At 41.5% G+C, this 18,799-nt stretch overlaps 1 protein-coding gene across 1 annotated transcript in view; it reads left to right on the top strand.

The window, feature by feature from the left end:
* Nucleotides 1-18,799, top strand: part of KCNQ1 (potassium voltage-gated channel subfamily Q member 1) — a 383,627-nt gene that overhangs the window by 98,882 nt on the left and 265,946 nt on the right. Inside the window, exons 3-7 of the mRNA XM_056851952.1 lie at nt 1,707-1,833; nt 4,907-4,982; nt 5,105-5,201; nt 8,186-8,326; nt 18,136-18,246. Coding sequence (XP_056707930.1) covers nt 1,707-1,833; nt 4,907-4,982; nt 5,105-5,201; nt 8,186-8,326; nt 18,136-18,246 — 552 coding nt within the window. The remainder of the gene's footprint in view (nt 1-1,706; nt 1,834-4,906; nt 4,983-5,104; nt 5,202-8,185; nt 8,327-18,135; nt 18,247-18,799) is intronic.

The following is an 18,799-nucleotide window of genomic DNA, read 5'->3' as shown; positions in this document are numbered from 1 at the left end:
GGGTATATTGAAGTAGTTCATGAGGACTTGTTTGATTGCCTTTCTAAGGACTGTTCCAAGTTATTTTAAATGTAAATAGCTTATCCTTAAGGCCTGTCTGCAACTTCTCTGGCATCTGCATCTAAATGTAGTGACAAAAATCAATCAGTCTCCTCCTCCCCCACTAGATTACTTATTGGGCTTATACAAGGCAAGATATTAAAAACACTTTTGTCTGTCACCCCGCCACGGGCAGGGGAGGGGGAATTTGCTCGTTGCTAATGGATACCTGGCATTTTTGTGTATGACCATGAAGAACAGCTTGTGCACTTTCACCCCTGATGTTTCCTGAATAACACGGGGCTCATTTAGGTCAATAAGCCTTTATCAAAACGTCAGGAGTGAAAAATGTGTCTTGGTGTAAGCCGACTGGTCGTTCTCTCCAGTTGCAGGAGTCTATAGAACAATCAATGTTCTCTAAGCTTGTCTGCATGTCATGCAAAGAACTGGATGACAGTAACCATTGACTACATGTCTGTTTCATTGTCTTTAGGGCAGTTTGCATTTGCATATTTGTCAGTATTCCTGTTATCCAATGAACCATGGAGGGTCTTTAAAAATACAGAACTCTCATGCAAATCTCTCTCATAAACTTCCCCCCACAAACCTGCACACTGCAAATCAGAAAGCCCCCACAACCTAGCCTTTTGTTTCTATTTTCCTGCTCTTCTTACAAAATTAAACTCTAATTTGCATTTGTGGAGTTTTTTTATCCAGTGCACAAAAAACCTCACCTCTTTCCCTTTCTCAAACTTTGATTTGATTTATTCACTGTTTTCTTTTAATATGTTGGAAATTGGTTGGTTTTTTGTTGTTGTTGTCACATTTAAACCATGAGACTCTTATAAGTGCCAGTTATTTTTAAATGATCCATTTAGCTTCCCTGCTTACTTATTGGGTATCTTCAGTCATAGTATAAGGAAAGATAAGGTGGAGTTTTGTTTACATAATGATACAAAAGACACAGGAGAATTCTAGAAAGTTAGAACTTTCGTGAAAGCTAATAAACCAGATACATTTGCCTTTATGTTTTCATGAGTGATTTTCATGGGGGATCACAGCAGGTCTTATTAACCTTTTCAAATAAGTACTCTACTAAATTGAATAAATGTGAATGAATTGCTTTCCATGAAAAAGTTATGTTTTGTTTTTAAATCTTATGAAGTAGAAACTCAATATATAAAATAACAGTTTCCTGCTTCTCACACATCGTTCAAGACAAATACTCATCTAGAGTAATGCCTTTACTGTATGAAAATGACATCCTTGTTTTGTTTGGCAAAGTCAAATGAAGGCTGCAATCCTAAACATACTTGCTATGAACCAAATAAAATTTATCTTGGCAAGACTTTGAGTAAACATGATTAGCATTGGTGTACAACATTCAAGTTGGTTTTTTATTTTTATCACATTTTGATGGTCTGACCGTACAGTCCTAAACAGAATTACACTCTTCCACACCCATTGGAGTCGATTGGTTTGGAGAGTATAATTCCTTTTAGGATTGCACTGCAAATTACTGATAATTCTTGAGCTCTTGACTTTCAGTTCCTGAAAAACTTGATAGAATATTTTTTTAACCCCAAATCTCATATTTCGTTTTCTCGTAGTATCTTCTGAAAATCATTAAAAGCCTGTTAATCTAACTCCCTATCTCTTTCCTGTAGGAAATCGTATTAGTGGCGTTTTTTGGAACAGAGTATGTGGTTCGATTGTGGTCTGCAGGATGCCGCAGTAAATACGTCGGCTTTTGGGGAAGACTTCGTTTTGCTAGGAAGCCTATTTCTATAATTGGTAAGTATATGTTTTATGAATAGTTATTACATAACAGGAATTTCCGAAGTGATTTGTGTTAAGTTTCAAAGAAAGCTTTATTTTCTGTTTTGTATTGCGTAAATAGAGTTGATAGGGTTGCCCGGTCCCTCTTCGCTATCGACGGGAGATTTTGGGGGTGAAGCCTGAGGAGGGTGGGGACTTAAATGCCATAGCATTCAATTGCCAAAGCGGCCATTTTCTCCAGGTGAACTGATCTCTATCGGCTGGAGATCAGTTGAGATAGCAGGAGATCTTCTGCTATTACCTGGAGGTTGGCAACCCTAGGTGTTGACTATGTGATGTTCAAATTCTCCTGTGGTGCAGGACCTACAAAATCATATTGCATCTAATCCTTTTGTGGGGAACAGGAAGTGGGGTTATAAGGGATATAAAAGAGGGAATTGCTGCACTGAAGCTGTCTTGGGACAAGAAAGAGTTCCGGTCCTCATTCTGGCTTAATCTTCCATTTAGGAAAAGAGGGAGTTACCAGTGTTGTCACTGAACTCCTATTCTGTGGCCCTTAGCTGCATAGAAACCATATAGTACAGTCCTAAGCAGAGTTAACCCTTCTAAACACATTGATTTATATGGATTTAGAGTAGTGTAACTTTGCTTTGGATTGCACTGCTAGAGAGGAGGTGAAGCTTATAAACACTGAGATCTCTAATGAAAGCTTCACATATCTTTTGGTAGATTTGTTTTGCAATTTCCTGTACAGCTGATTTTCAAAATGACTAGACATAATAATTTCAGATGGATGGATGCATTAAGTCTGTTCCTACAAAAGAAAACAGAAGTCCTCAAGCACCCTAAATTTAGTTCCAGCTTAAGTTTTCTGAGACACAGCTCAGTTCATGCATCTGATGAAGTGAGTTCTGGTTTATGAAAGATTATGCTGGAATAAATGTTGTTAGTCTTTGGGTTGGCTTCCCACTGTTGCTGTATCACTTCTGGGTACAACACAGGGTAGCTCTAGAAATAGGGTTGCCAGGTGGATGGTTTTGGTGCATGCATGATGACACCACTTCCGGGTGCATCACTGCTGCTGCTTTAGCACTCAGATTTGGGGGTTTGAGTGCTAAATTGGCTGCGGCAGTGCGGTGCTTCTGGAAGTAAACCCCGAACTGACATCATTGCCTGATTGCGGCTGCCCCAACCCTGCCCCCTAAAACCTCCTGCCAATTGAGAAGGAGGACCTGGCAATCCTATCAAGAAATTACCAAAAATTCTATGGCTTCCAGAGATTCCTCGAACTATCCCTTTTCACTTCTGGTTGTACCTAGAAGTGATGTACTGAATCATGCCCACCACTCATGTCCCTGACTCCAGCCCTGCTATGGTACTTTGGGTTGACACTGGAATTCTGTTCAGTTTCACTGGAAATAGGTTTTCCTTAAGCCTTCCAAATTTTTAAATAAAGGAGCCACCCATTAATTCACACCTTATCATGGTCCCACTCAATAACCTAAAAAACAAGTATGCGTCTTTTGGCCTGCTGAGCCATTTTACATCTAGCACTTACTGCTAGTAACAATGCAACCATTTTGGGAATCCCATGTCTCATGCACCGTTTCAGTAATTTCATCATCACATGCTAAGTTGGAACTGTTGATATTTTTGAAGTATGCTAAAGACTCGATCTAGAAGGGGATCTTAAATAAATTATTACAGCTCTTAAAAATGCATTATTAAGGCCCTAAGTGTTCTTACAAGTGAGCACCCCTAATGAGAATATTTGTTTGCAAGTGGAGATTTGCAAAAAATGTTGAAGATTGTTTTTAACTTGTTCAGCAATGGCTGCAAAAGTGAGAACAGTTCTACCTTTACAGCCATTTTCAGACAGACCAAAAACAATATGTCCTCCCTCTCTTTCCAGGAATCCCCCAGGCTCTCCTCATATCCTAAAGAATGGTTGTGCCCTTCTTGCAGGGGAAGGGAACTCTAATTTCCCCCCCTCCACTGGTCCCCCTGCCCTCCATCTTGCTGCCCCTGTCCATTCCCCCTCAAAAAACCCTTGCTAGGACCAGTAGTGCTGCCAAAGGACATGGGGAGACTCTTGTGGTAGTTGTTCACTGGCAGGCTCCTGTAGCAGAGAGGACTGCTGCTTTGTGACCTCATCTTCCCACCACAGGAGATGTTATATGGAGTTGCCTGACAACCTTAAAGTGGCAGCTGAGATCTAATGATATAATTTCATAAGATCTTGTTTGCAGAAAACATTGAAATGTTAAAAGGGGAGGTTTGAAACCCAGAAAAATAAATACCAAACTTAAGAGTCAGCCTCCTCAGATTTGTATAAACGTGTACCCAATTCCAAAGTGGCCCCATTGCACAGATTTTTTTATCCATGTGGTGGGGTCAAGTTGGGAAATAGATATATTGTTAGGTACCTGGTGAGGGTCTGAAGGACATAGATGCTAGTATATTTAAAGGGATTTCACTTATTTAATAATTGTATTTACATCACTCAAATGTTAAATAACATTTTTTGAAAAGGAAGTGTCAAATACTTGTAAGTAACCCTTGTACCTCAGTATTCATTGGCCAGAACATTAGAATTATTTCTTACTGAACAATTGGTTAGAATACTGCCTGTATGCCATTCCTTATATCTCCCTAAGTAAAAGAAGACTGTTAAAAAAAATGAAAATTCAGGATTCAAGGAAGTTTCTCAGAATATTTGGGGCGTATGTGTTAACAAGAGGACCCTGCAAAATTGCCCATGCCTGTAGCCCAGATTGTAGTCTGAAGGCACATGATGAAGAAGCCTTCCTGAGGTAAAGCAGATCTGGTTTCTGGTCAGTGTCTGGATGAGAGACTACCTGGGGACCCCATGTCCACTACGTTGAAGTTAATGATTGAAGAAAGATGGGGCATGAATGTAATAATGTTGCTTTTACGGGTGTTAGAATTTTCCTGCAATCCGAGCAATGGCTTATAAAAAAAATGAAACCCCTTAAATTCTGATATTATGCTGAGAGAAACATTTAAGTGACCAGCAAATAACCTCTGCATTACAAATAATGGTGAAGTCACATTTTTTATCTTTCAGATTTAATTGTAGTTGTTGCGTCAATGATAGTGCTCTGCGTGGGCTCTAAACAAGTTTTCGCAACCTCTGCTATCAGGTAAAAATGTTGACATGAATAAAACATTTTCTTCTTTCTGTCAGAAGTGTACAGCTGCTCAAAAGCATATAATTGCTCGACCTTGTATATTCACCCATTTCTTTTAATGACCTGCATTCCAGAGGCATCCGGTTTCTGCAGATCCTGCGAATGCTACACGTGGACCGACAAGGTGGCACGTGGAGACTGTTGGGCTCGGTAGTTTTCATTCATAGACAGGTAGGTAGAACTTTCCCGGGGGAAATAAAAGACAGTGGGCTTTTTCATACATATAGTTTTTGTTGCTTGTGTGTCCGAACTGCAGGGGTTTCCAACCTTTTTTGGCCTTTTACTTTATTTTACTTTATTTTAGACTTATATCTCACCCCGACCCTAGGTCATAGGGCTCGTGGCAGCTCACAGCAGTTCAATAAACAATCGATCAACAACAAAAGCATACAGAATCTTAAAAATACCAGATAGTAAGATCATCCTAACAGACATCAAAATAAAACATCATCAGTCAGCACCGGGAAACCTACATCCCAGACTGCTGACAGAACCCACCAGCACTGCTGATAAGGTGGAAAATTGGCCTCGACTGTCCTTAACAGAATGCCTGGCGGAACAACTCTGTCTTACAAGCCCTACGGAATCTTGAAAGATCCCACAGGGTCTGGATGTCATCTGGCAGGGAGTTCCACCAGGCAGGGACCACTAATGAAAAAGCTCTTGCCCTCATTGAGGACAGTCGAGCCACCTGTGGGCTTGGCACCACCAGTTGACCACGTGAAGAAGAATGAAGCATTCTTGGGGGGGGACATATAGGGAGAGGCTGTCCTGAAGGTATGAAGGTCTCAGACCATTTAGGGCTTTAAAGGTAAGAACCAACATCGTGAACTTGACTTAGAACCCAATAGGCAGCCAATGCAGCTGCTTGAGTACAGGCTGAGTATGCGATGACCTTAATGTATTGGTCAACAGCCTAGCATCCGCATTCTGTATCATCTGAAGCCGCCTCAAGGGCAGCCCTGAGTAGAGTGAGTTGCTGTAGTCCAGTCTGTAAATGACCATGGCATGTATCACCATGGCCAGACAGAAAGGGAGACAGCTGATGAGCCCAGCAGAGGTAGAAAAATGCCGACCTTACCACTGAAACCCGTTTCTCCAGGGTGAAAGAGACCCCTTTTGAGAGAGGCCTGCGGGCACCCTTGGAATTCTGGAACAGCATGGTGGCTGCTCCAAAATGGCTACCACAGGAGGTGGAGCCAACCACAAAATGGCTGCTACAGCTTCCCTTCATTCACACAGTAAAGGTGCTGCGGTGGCAGCTGCTGCCTGAGCAATGTTTTTAAAAATCTGCACAAGCAATCAAATCTCCAGTGGTCAATCAGAAGTCTTGCTTGGCCAAAGCCCCACATGGCCCCACCCCCACTTTCCAAAAACACTCCCATGGACACCACTTTAGGAAACCCTGCTGTACTGCATCTTCCCCCCTCTTCTACATGTGTCTTGCTCCCTCTAGTGTTCGTTTTGATATTGCATTGCTGTGACTCCAGCTTATTTCCTTGCACTTTTAAAGTGCTTGGGAATAAGCCGGTGATTCAGCAATGCAATATCAAAGTGACCACTAGAGGGAACAAAACATGTGCATAACAAACAACAGCCACACGTACGACAAAATAACACGTGTGGAAAAGACCGATGAGAAGTATGTTTCACTCTTGTGCTGCCAAATTCTCTAGATCAGGGTCTCCAATAGTTTTGAGCCTTTGAGCAACGTTGGAATTATGAAACAGGGTGGTAGGTGCCAATATAAAATGACTGCAACAGGAGCAACACCAACCACAAACTGTCAGGTAGTGACTCTTCAGAAGCTCTGCTTCAGAATGCCTTTTAAAATAAAGCATCTGTTTACAAGTGTTTTCTTGCATGTGCTTCTCTTCAGTCACACAGTAAAGATCCTTGTGCCGTTTTGAATCTATACAGCCAATCAGATCTCCAGAAGCCAATCAGAGGCTCTACTGGACAAAACCCCCACCTGGCTCTGCTCCATAAAAGGGGTTCGGCACCATGACAGGGGACCCCTGTTCTTGTAGTGCACTGGTCCCCAAACTTTTTGAGCCTGCAGGGGCATTTGGAATTGTGACACAGTAAGTGGGTGCAGCAACAAAATGGCTGCCACAAAATGGCTGCCGCAAGAGGCAGAGCCAGCCACAAAACGATTGCCACAGCTTAACTTCGATAACACAGTGTTAGAGCCTTGTGGTGTGTTGGCAGCTGCTGCCAAAGTAACATTTAAAAAAATCAGCACGGCCAATCAAATCTCCAATGGTTAATCAGAAGCCTTGCTGGGCAAAAGCCCTACCTGGCCCCACCCACTTCCCAAAAACACTTGGCAATCCCTGAAAAGTTGTCGGTGGGCACTACGTTGGGGAGCCCTGTTGTAGTGCCTACGACTGAGTGAGTCCCTATTCTCTTTGCCAGAGCTGCATCACAGTACTATGTTGCCCTGATGTCTCTGCTGGAACATTATTAAGGACAGGGGGAAGAAAAGTCCTTTCCTGTTCCTTTATTTGATGTATTTTTATTATTACCAGATGTTTTTAATTGTGTAATTTAAGCTACATTAAGCCATGAAGAAAGTCAGGGTATAAGTGATTTTTATAATTAAATTAATGGTATAAATTGAGGTGCTCATCAGAGCCATGAAGGCAGGTGCCAGTCTGTAGTAAGAATTTTAAGGAAAGTTTTTCTTGGAAGGGAAAAGAGTTGGATTTTTTTTTTGCCTCCCTATGTATGATTTAAATAAAAAGCAGTTTAAACAGTCAAGATGTCCCCAAACTCAGAATTCAATTCTGTAGTATTGTAACTCTCTTCTCCACATAACCAATTATTTCATGATTCATTCCTTACAAGATACATTTTTACCATGTACTGAGGTTAAATGGTTTTTAATCAGCCTTCAAGTAGCATAGATTCTCAAACCAATCTGAGAATATTGCACTAAGTTTTAGATATTCAGGATTGCAATGTGACACTCAAAAATTCCTCTCTGTATACTGTCAAATCACTTAGATTTCAAATGTGACAGAACACAGAATTCACTGTGGTGGTGGAACACCAGAATATTTTTAAAAATAAAATCCCCCCTCCAAATCATTTGTAAATCATTTGCTATTGATTACCCATTTTGATTAATTTGCTTTTATTCTTCTTCTTAGGAATTGATTACCACTCTTTACATCGGCTTTCTAGGCCTGATTTTTTCTTCTTATTTTGTGTACCTGGCTGAAAAAGATGCTGTGAACGGTGATGATGAAAATAAGTTCGTCAGCTATGCAGATGCACTTTGGTGGGGAGTAGTAAGTACAATCAATAGAGAACCAAATAATGCCCAACATTTTGTCCTAAAGTGATGCATTTCTAGGACATATAATGCATCACCATTTAAACAGAAAATATGTGGTATGCTTTTTCCTTCTAGGGGAATACTAAGCAACTCACAGAGCAGTCCTAAACAGAGTTAACACCCTTCTAAGCCCATTGAAGTCGTAGAAATAATTAAAAACAATGTATGTGTGCAACGCCTGCCTCTGCGTAGGCTGAGAGAGTTCAGAGAGAACGGTCCCTGGCCCAAGGTCACCCAGCAGGCTTCATGTGGAGGAGAGGGGAATCGAACCCAGATTAAAGTTTGCCGCTCCTTAACCACTACACCACACTGTGGGGCTCTTAAATTGGGCATGGCTTAGGGCCCCTTGAAGTGAGTGGGCTTAGAAGGGGGTAACTCTCTTTAGAACTGTACTGTCAATGGCTCTCACATTATCCAATCTGAGATCATCTTCCACCTCCTATATATAATGTCTGTGGTCAACACTGAGACCAAGGCTGCCTATTGAAGGCAATGGTAGCAACTCCACACAGTGGGATTTCCTACAACAGTTGTAATGTATAGAGCTGAAGGTATGCATGTCCAGTTAAGTACAGGATTGAAACCATTGTTTCTTACATGGAATTGATTAGAATCAATCTGTGAAACAATGCATGATCGAGGCTTTGTTCAGCCCAACACTTTGGGGCATGTTTGAGAAACTCTGTGTGGGCTTTCCTAATTCAGGATAGTGAGCACTTATTTAAAGAATTTATATTATTAGAGTGGGTCAAACTGTCTGTTGCTCTAAATCTTCAGAACTCACTATTCAAAAATAATCTTAAAATTTGTTTCCAGATGATTCACACACCATTTTTATAGTACATGGTGAAAGTTCAACAGCTAACAGTCCTGAATCATGTGAAAGGCCTTGAACCAGATCTAACTCACTAGTGTCTATGGCTGCGTTGAGAGCCAGCGTGGCGTTCTGGTTAAGAGCAGTGGACTCTAAATCCGGAGAACCGGGTTGGTTTCCCCACTCCTCCACATGAAGCCTGCTGGGCGACCTTGGGCTAGTCACAGTTCTGTCCGAACTCTCTCAACCCCACCTATCTCACAAGGTGTCTGTTGTGAGGAGAGGAAGAGAAGGTGATTGTAAGCCGGTTTGAGACTTCTTAAGATAGAGAAAATAGCGTGTAAAAAACAACCCTTCTTCAAAATAGCTTCAAGATTCTAGGATGGACAAAGGCACAAGTTTACCCAGAATATACCAAGGCATCCTTTCCCGTGCCTCTTACTGAAGGCTGCATCTACACAGGAATGCAAAAATGTGTAACATCAGCAGCTTGGGAACAGGCAGGAATGACATCAAGTCTTCAAGTACTTGAAAGGCTGTCATATAGAGGATGGTGCTGAGTTGTTTTCTGTTGCCCCAGAAGGTCGGACCAGAACCAACGGATTGAAATTAAATCAAAAGGGTTTCCTTCTAGACATTAGGAATAATTCTCTAACAGTTAAAGTGGTTCCTCAGTGGAACAGGCTTCCTTGGGAGGTGGTAAGTGCTCCTTCCCTGGAGGTTTTTAAGCAGAGGCTGGATGGCCATCTGTCAGCAATGCTGATTCTATGACCTTAGGCAGATCATGAGAGGGAGGGCACCTTGGCCATCTTCTGGGCATGAAGAATGGGTCACTGGGTGTGTGTGGGGGAGGTAGTTCATAATTTCCTGCATTGTGCAGGGGGTTGGACTAGATGACCCTGGTGGTCCCTTCCAACTCTATGATTCTATGAGTGAAGTGTCTAGATGGAGGTTTCATCCAAAGTCTGCAGTCACCCTTTGAACTGGATTAGTCATGTGTAAGTTGCCATTTAATTCAGGGGGTTAGGGTGTTCTCGGTAGGAGAAAGTCCTCATGTGGAAGCAACAGCAATATTTTATTTTTTTAAAGCATTTATTAGCTGCCTTTCTTCCACATAGAGCTCAAGGCAGCTTATGATATAGGTAAAATACTCATATCATATATCATAATCGAACACAGACCTAAATAAAACTATCTTCAGCTGCCTCCAATACAGCTGATAATCACTAAAAGAAATAAAATTGTCACGTCTTGAGAATCCTGAGAGTTTAATCTCTTGACGGCAGCTCTTAATGCGCCCCTCTCTAGTAATACCCACAAGAAAGCTGTCCTCCCATGGGATGATTGAAAACACTCACAGCTCAGACGTCCAATGAAGAAAGGTATCTGTTTATTCATGAGTGTTCATAGAAAGGTTGTGGTAAAAAGACACTAGTCTCATATCTCTAAGCTAAAAACAAAGGGATTAGGAGAGCCTCAATATAATCAAGCTCTCTCCGGAAATAAGAAGAAACAAACCAATAACAAAGACTTATAGAAAGTATATGACCTACTAACTAAAGAACTACATTTCCCAAAGTGCTATAGTTTAAAGGCATAGGGCATAAATCACAACTAGTAATCTACACATTTATTAACTGTTCTCTGCCGGGGCAGAACACTCCCCGTCTGGAATTATAAATTCCATTACTGTCATACATTACTAGTAAATACTAATGCTGCATTTCCAACTAAACATATATAACATACTACGTTGTCGATACTAAATAGACATTTAGACATGCAAGCTTGAGCTTCAATCTCTAAGTAAAAATAGAATCTAAGTAATAAACATATTATTAGATATGCAAATATAATTAGAAAGTAGAAAACTGTAAGTCAAAGAAGGTGATAATTGGATTGTAACCATAAAGTAAGTTCCAGTTTAATGGAACAGTATGTATGTTTATGTTTGTAGGTTAAGTTTGAAAAATAAAAAAGGGAAAAAATAGAAGTGAGGGGCCAAGTGTACTCCCTGTGGAGATTGTTCCATAATTGTGGGGCTGCCACTGAAAAGGCCCTCTTGTGTACCCACCAAACGATTTTCTTTGATTGATGGGACAGTCCGAAGGGCCTCTCCCTATGATCTTATTCATGGGTAGGAACACATGGGAGAAGACAGTCCTTCAGATATCCTGGTCCCAAGCCATATAAGGATTTAAAAGTAAAAACCAACACCTTGAATTGGGGTTTGGAGTGGATCGGTAGCCAGTGTAATTGCTGTAGTATCTGGGTCACATGCTCCCAATAGCTGGCCCTGACCTGCAGTCTAGCTGTAGCATTCTGCACTAGCTGCCGTTTCCAAACACTCTTCAAGGGTAGCCTCAAGTAGAGCACATTGCAGTAGTCCAGTCTATTTTTAACTAAGGCACGTATCACTGTGGCTAGATCTGACCGAACCGGATTGAGTGCAGCGGGCATACCAGCCAAAGTTGGGCAAAAGTGTACCAGACTATCACTGACATAAACGAAGCACTTAGCTGGCAATGAATTGCCCGGCCTTTAACTTGCTGTAACCTGTATGTGGCTCTAAGTGACCTCTCTCCTGGGCCTCAGCCATACTAGATGGCTCAAGTGACCACTTTTCGAGCAGTATCCCTCAAGATTTTGCTCCTGAAAATATCTTGGCACGTGGACATTCCTGCACAGTTTCTGACATTGATTGTACTCTCTCTAGCTCTAGACTTGGTTATAGGCTTTTGGGCTTTGCTTCTCGCAGGAGCCCCGTGGTGCAGAGTGGTAAGCTGCAGTATTGCAGTCCAAACTCTGCTCATGACCTGAGTTCGATCCCAACGGAAGTTGGTTTCAGGTAGCCAGCTCAAGGTTGACTCAGCCTTCCATCCTTCCGAGGTCGGTCAAATGAGTACCCAGCTTGCCTGGGGGTAAAGGGAAGATGACTGGCAAACCACCCCGTAAACAGAAGGAAACGTCGGGATGTGACGTCACCCCATGGGTCAGGAATGACTCGGTGCTTCGTACAGGGGACCTTTACCTTTACCTTTTCTCGCATGTAGCCTTGCCCCTTCTGAGCTACTCGGGAGAGAGATGGGGATATAAATATCAGAAAGCAAGCGAGCAACCTGGGTTCATTCAGGACAAAGACACTACTTTCACCTCACCCCATCTGAGTGCCAGATGAGGCAGATTGCAAGCCTTTGTTGGGCCAGCAGGCATCTTCAGGACCTGCATGTGAGCAGGTTTGGGACTAGCATGGGCTGATGCCCAAGACATATCTGAACAGCAGGGAGTGGGTGTTTTTTATTAATTGAGTATGTCTGATCCTGAAAATAAGTATTGTTCAAACATACCTTTTGTGTCAGTACATCCAGTCAATGAGAATGCACTGTGCAAAAGTTACCTATTTCCCATAAACTACTATATGAAGTCCATGGCTTTTTCCTCCCGTTCCTGTTTGTTAAGTAAATACAATGCAGTCTCTTATGGGATCAGAAAACTTTTCTTTTAAAGGTTTAAAAAAAAACAAAAACGAAATCCCCCTTTTCAGGGGTGGAAACGGCACTACAATGTGCTGAGTGTCTTCCGAGGGGCAACTCACATGGCTCCTTAATTAAACGTGGCAGATGCAACCTCATGCAAAAAAAAGACACTGCCCTTGATTTTGGCAGCCAAAGTACACTTTTGTCAGGCATGAGCGGTGCTTTGTAAGAGCTGCAAAGCTTGTCTCAAAAGGGAAGAGAGAAAAAATTAGCCTATTAAAAGAGGGCAAATCCAAAGAGAAAATACAGTCCCCTGCTATATACATACTAATATGCATATAATCTGAATAAAGTCCCCGCTGCTACTTGGCCAGCCAGTCCCCTGACCAACAGAGCCCAACGATTTCAAACAGGAAAGTCAAGAACGAAAGCATCAGTATATATGAGCCCCCGAAACAACCGGATTCATGCTCACAACAGCCTTGACACTTCAAAAATGTAGCAGGTTCCACTCAAAATTAAGGTTGGCGCCGATCAGTGTTAGCTGTCACTTTCGCTGGTCTGTAACATACAGGGCTGCCGGAAGGAAACCGCTATTCTAGGGCAAGCCATTCATAGGAACAATGGGTAGTCATGATTTTTCCACACCGGCACAAAGATTTCATTTCAGATATTTGTAGAGTTGGGTCAGATAGCAATTGGAAAGGGCAAAGCATAGCTCAAATCCAGAAAATTAGTAATTAATGATGAAATTGCGAAAGTAAGGAGAGCTTGTCAAACTATTTACTTATACAAAAGGGACTAGGAAATTTTAAGAGAGTGAGATTGTGGAGGGGAGGGTGGAAGCATTAAGCAAAATGAGGCATGTTTTCTGAGGTGGCTAAGAAAACATGAGGTGGTGTATTACGTTTCTTGTTAGCTGTTTCAAGATATACTAATAAACCTGAGTTTTTCTGGGCGGGGGGAAGATATAAATATTGTCATTTCTTCTCAAATGTAAAGCTGAATACTTTCCATAAATATTATTTTCCTGTCTATCTTTTTCATTTTTAAAAAATGTTATTTTATGAAAGTTGCAAAGGAAGCACTCGTTACAAAGTTCCCCATATTTTCTTCCAGCAATTTACACACATAGAGTGCAAAGTGCAATTCTAAGAACACTTTCCTGGAAGTAAGCTTCACTGAATAGGATTCTGACGACCCGCTTAGGATGGCTCTGACAGACTCCTAGAGCTGAAAGGGATCTTATAGGCCATCTGTTGTTATTTTGGTTAACATTTGACCTGTTCACAAATTCCAGGTATTAAAGTGGCTTAAATTCGTCAATATTTATAGTACCACAAGAGTAACCGATTTATTGTGATATAAGAGTTCACAGACTGGAGCCAACTTTGCCAGGTGATACTTCATCTGAGGATGTGGGTCCATGAAAGCTTATGCCACAATTATAGGGCTACCAACCTCCAGGTGGTAGCTGGAGATCTCCCACTTTTACAACTTATCTCCAGGCGACAGAGATCACTTGGAGAAAATGGCTGCTTTGGAAGGTGGACTCTATGGTATTATAACCCATTAAAGTCCCTTCCCTCCCCAAACCACACGCTCCCCAGGCTCCACCCTCAAAATCTCCAGTTTTTCCCAACCCAAAGTTGGCAACCCTACACAATATTTGAAACTCTAAAAGTCACAAGACTCTTCGTTAAAGTTCTGAGTGTTTCAAATCCTGATGCAAAAGGCTATGACATTTTTATTTAACATCAATATTTGTTTACAAATTATTCCTTGTCCCTTGCGTGGCTTTCTTTGTTGTTGTTTTCTTGTCTTTTTTTCATATAACTTTTCATGTAACTTTTAACTTTACCAGTCTTTGCTGGGAAAATGATATCATCAAAGTTTCAGTGATGTCAAATGCCTGGCCATTATGTCGTTGGGAGAACAAGGCTTTTTGGAGACCACAGTTGTGTGGATAATAGTGCTGTAAAACTGTCCAGCTGATCAAACAAAGTTATTCAAATATTGTCTCCTCTTTTAGTATTATGTTACAGTTCAAGTTTTGAAGCAGCAAATAAAAGGGTAGTAAAGAGGCTTTCAAGAGCAAATAACTTCTTCTGTATAACCTCCCCCTGCATTTTGTTGAGTAAACATTCTTACATAGTCCAGTACAGTTTATGTTGAACTTGTCTACCAGACATCATACAGCTAATTTACTTTTTTTAAAGTTTTATTAATAAAAATGGACAGTTAATTAATATATACATAAACTAAAAACGAATAGTCACATAATCACATAAAGTCTCATAAAATACTTTACAACCTTGCATTTGTAGCCCCTTCTTGCTTAACCAAAACCATATCTTATTATAAAATGGACATTTCCATTCTTTGAATGGTTCTTGTCCATAACAGGTCTACACTATTAATATCATTATTTTTTGGTAAGTGGGGGAGGCAAGACAGATAGACTTCTTGGTGTGCTTGCACGTAAGGTCTGAACTACTCAACACAACACAACACAAGTTTTTATTGGCATATAAAAGGAAGAACATACATTTGGATAAAACCGAGTACAGATAAATAAAACTGGATAAAACCATCCCAAATCAGCCATTAAGGAAAGCTACACACCATTCACGATACCTGGTTGCTAATTGTAGGAATGTAAGGTCTGAACTAGACGTTATGTCTGGCCTGACCCTAACCCAACTCTGATCTTTGCGTAGCCAGGTGTAGCATTGGGGAACTTAAGAGCCCAGGCGTGCCAGGCGGGGCCCAATTTGTCATGGGACTGTGGCTCAGGTGGAGGAGGGGCTTCTGCCTCCCTCCCTATACTGTCGTCCCTCAGGATGTAATGTCTAGTTTGGACCTAAGACAAGATGCAAAGTGGGGACGATGCTGTACTTGAAGGACTTGTAGTGTGTTAAAATGTTGCATTTGTCTTAATATATGGGTAATAAATTACCCAGGAGAATAGCACGTTACTGTGTTTGCTGAAAATGTTACCACTTCGGAATACTGCATTCTCATCTATTCCACTTTTGCTGCTGGAATTCATTTCTACTAAACCTTGGAGGGAGCCTGTCATCACATGAGTCATGCCTTATAATAACTCAGATAAGCTTCAACCTGCAGTGGGAATGACTCCTTGCTACCTCAAAAGCCCTATTCCCAGGTGCTTCCTTTTCATTTCACATTAGTTTGTCTACATTCCTATTGAATTATGATGTGAATCAGTGACTAACTAAGGGATCCGTTACTGGCTTGAGTTCTATCCCTTCTGTCTTCGCCATCTTTGTGTCATTGGGATATTTTATAATATCCCACAATTGATCCCAATGGCATATTTCAGATGCACTGTGACATGCATTAGACGAAGCAAATATCTCCTTGATGTGAATAAAACCAGCGGTGATACAGTGTTCATTTTGAATTAGGCTGGTAGCGTTTTCCCTAAAGAGAAGAGTAGGATTTGGGCAAACTGCCCACAGTCCTGAAAGCTCATGTCCTGTAAAGTTTTCCAAGTCATGAAGGGCTAAATTAATGCTTTGAATTTACAGCACTTCCTGTCCTCTTTTCTTCCTCATGAATTAAAGCCTAATAGAATATAGTAAGCGTCTTCCATACACTTCAAGAATAGGTCTCTTACATATTTCACATGTTCATACATACATACAACTTATTTTGAAGCAACAATTTATTGGTTCCAGGGTGCCAGCTTGCCTAGTTGTGTGAGATACCTTTCAGTTTGTTTAGTCTGCAGATGTGGACAGGATTCTTGGAAGTTTGACACCTACCACCTGCTTGTATGACCCTTGCCCTTCCTGGCTACTTAACTCTGCTGGAGAGGGGTGCTGGAAAACTAGATCCAGGAGATAGTAAGTGCCCACTGGGGGGGCGGGGTTCACTCCTGCCTTGAATGAGGTAGCAGTGTGTCCACTCCTAAAGAAAGCTACTCTGGACCCAGAAGGGTTGAATGACTTCCGTCCAGTCTCAAATTCACCATTATTGAGCAAGGTGACTGAATGAGTGACGGCCGAGCAACTTCAGGGGTTCCTGAATGAAGTGCAGATTCAAATCTGGTTTCAGGCCTGGTTAGGGGCTGACAAAGCCTTGGTCAATCCTGGTGGATTACCTGTGCCAGGAGATGGACAGAGGAGTACAGCCCTGTTAATTCTCCTGGACATCTCAGTGGCTTTTGATACCACTGATGATAGTATCCTTGCTAAATCTAATAGCCTTCCTTCCTGTTTGTGTGCTTTTATGTGCTTACATGTTTTATTTATATATCTATATCTATATATCCCTGACCTGGATGGCCCAGGCTAGCTTGATCTCATCAGATCTCAGAAGCAGGGTCGGCCCTGGCAGATATTTGGATGAGAGACCACCAAGGAATACCAGAGTCATTATTCAGAGGAAAGCAATGGCAAACCACCTCTGTTAGTTTCTTGCCTTGAAAACCCTACTGGGTTGCCATACGTCAGCTGCAACTTGACAGCACTTTCCATACAGACACACACACACACACACACACACACACACTTTAAATGCCTTTTAATGTTTGAAATGTTTTAATGTTTGCTGCCTTGGGGACCCTGAATTGTGTTAGAAAGGCAACATAGAAAATTTTAAATAAAATAAATTTATTTACACTTATTTGCTTAAATTTGAATTGGGGAGACCTGAATGCAAATCCTCACTAAACCCTGAAGATTACTACTAGTAGTAGGCCAGTTACTCTCTCATCTTGTAAAGGATCTTACAAAAGATGTGCCCTGAATTTTTCACTGGTGGTTGTGGGGACAAAAAATTAGTGTCATCAGAAAACATGGGGTTAGATCCAAAGTCTACGTTTCACAAGTGGAAGGGTGCATGCATGATTGTAAGATGAGAGGAGGTTTCTTGCAATTCTCCTTTCCCTCTGCAGACTCTGATGTGGCACCCCACACTGTTGCCCAGTGGTTGCTTGCTTTTGAGAGAGCAAAGAGCTAAAATGAGAAGACGATAGCGGGGAAGATCTGCTTGAGGTCCTTTGGATCTAACTCTGTGTGTGAGTTGATATCACAATCATCTCAAAAGACACTACAAAATATCAACCATATACAAAATGAGACTGTGCGATTGCTAATATATGACATGTGACAAGTTATAAGTCAAGATACAAGTCAAATACATACCGGCCAAGATTATCTAATAACTGTAAAAGATTACTCAAATATTAGTGTAACAGACGAGAAAGCCCTGAACTGGTATAGTTACAAATATAGGCACAAATATAGTTATAAATACTAAGACAGGTTGGATTCCTTTCATTTCCCAGCTTGTTCTTTTATGTTCTTATTCTATGTATCGATTACATATATACAGATGTATACATACTCATCAATTCTTCATTTTCTTCTTTTAAAAATGAATAAAAAGATATTAAAAAAATATCAACCAAGCTATATCTTTGTTTTCTGGTGTTCTTTTCAGGTGACTGTTACAACCATTGGATATGGAGACATTGTGCCCAAGACGTGGATAGGAAAAACCATTGCATCTTGCTTTTCTGTATTTGCAATTTCATTTTTTGCCCTGCCTGCGGTATGTTGTTAGAATTATTCTCAGCCGAGTACTATGACCATGTTTCTTCTTTTGTCTTCTGAATGCACAGAAATGGCTGCAGATTAATATTCTGTGTTCATTTTATGTCATGCTTCCCTCTTAAAAGCACTTACTTGGGGCTTTAATGTTATAGGAATTGTTTAATGCTGCTGTTTTTATTGTTGTTGCTCAGTGAGCGGATGGAACAGATCTCCCGCCCCCCCACAGCCCTCTTTGACCCCACAAAAGCAGTCCTCAGAGCCAGGGACCTTTAGGAGCAGAGGGGGTGTGGTGAGGGGATGGTAGCAAGGCAGAGAGAGATGGGGATCAGCAGAGCTCACCACTACACTGTTGCCTGAGAGCTTGTTGCTTTCACGCCGAAAACTAATGCCACAGTAGAAGGGTGATTTATGATGGTTTCCAGCCGTGCTCTGCCCCCAACCCCCGCTGCATCCCACTCTGTTCCTGAAGGTCCCCTGATATGTTTAGGTTTTTGGATTGGGGGGATGGATAGAGCTTTAGGGAGAAGGGGGAGAGATCCATTCCGTGTACT

The sequence above is a fragment of the Euleptes europaea genome, chromosome 6, assembly GCF_029931775.1.
Source record: "Euleptes europaea isolate rEulEur1 chromosome 6, rEulEur1.hap1, whole genome shotgun sequence".
NCBI lineage: Eukaryota > Metazoa > Chordata > Lepidosauria > Squamata > Sphaerodactylidae > Euleptes > Euleptes europaea.
This window is presented reverse-complemented; position numbering and strand designations above follow the sequence as displayed.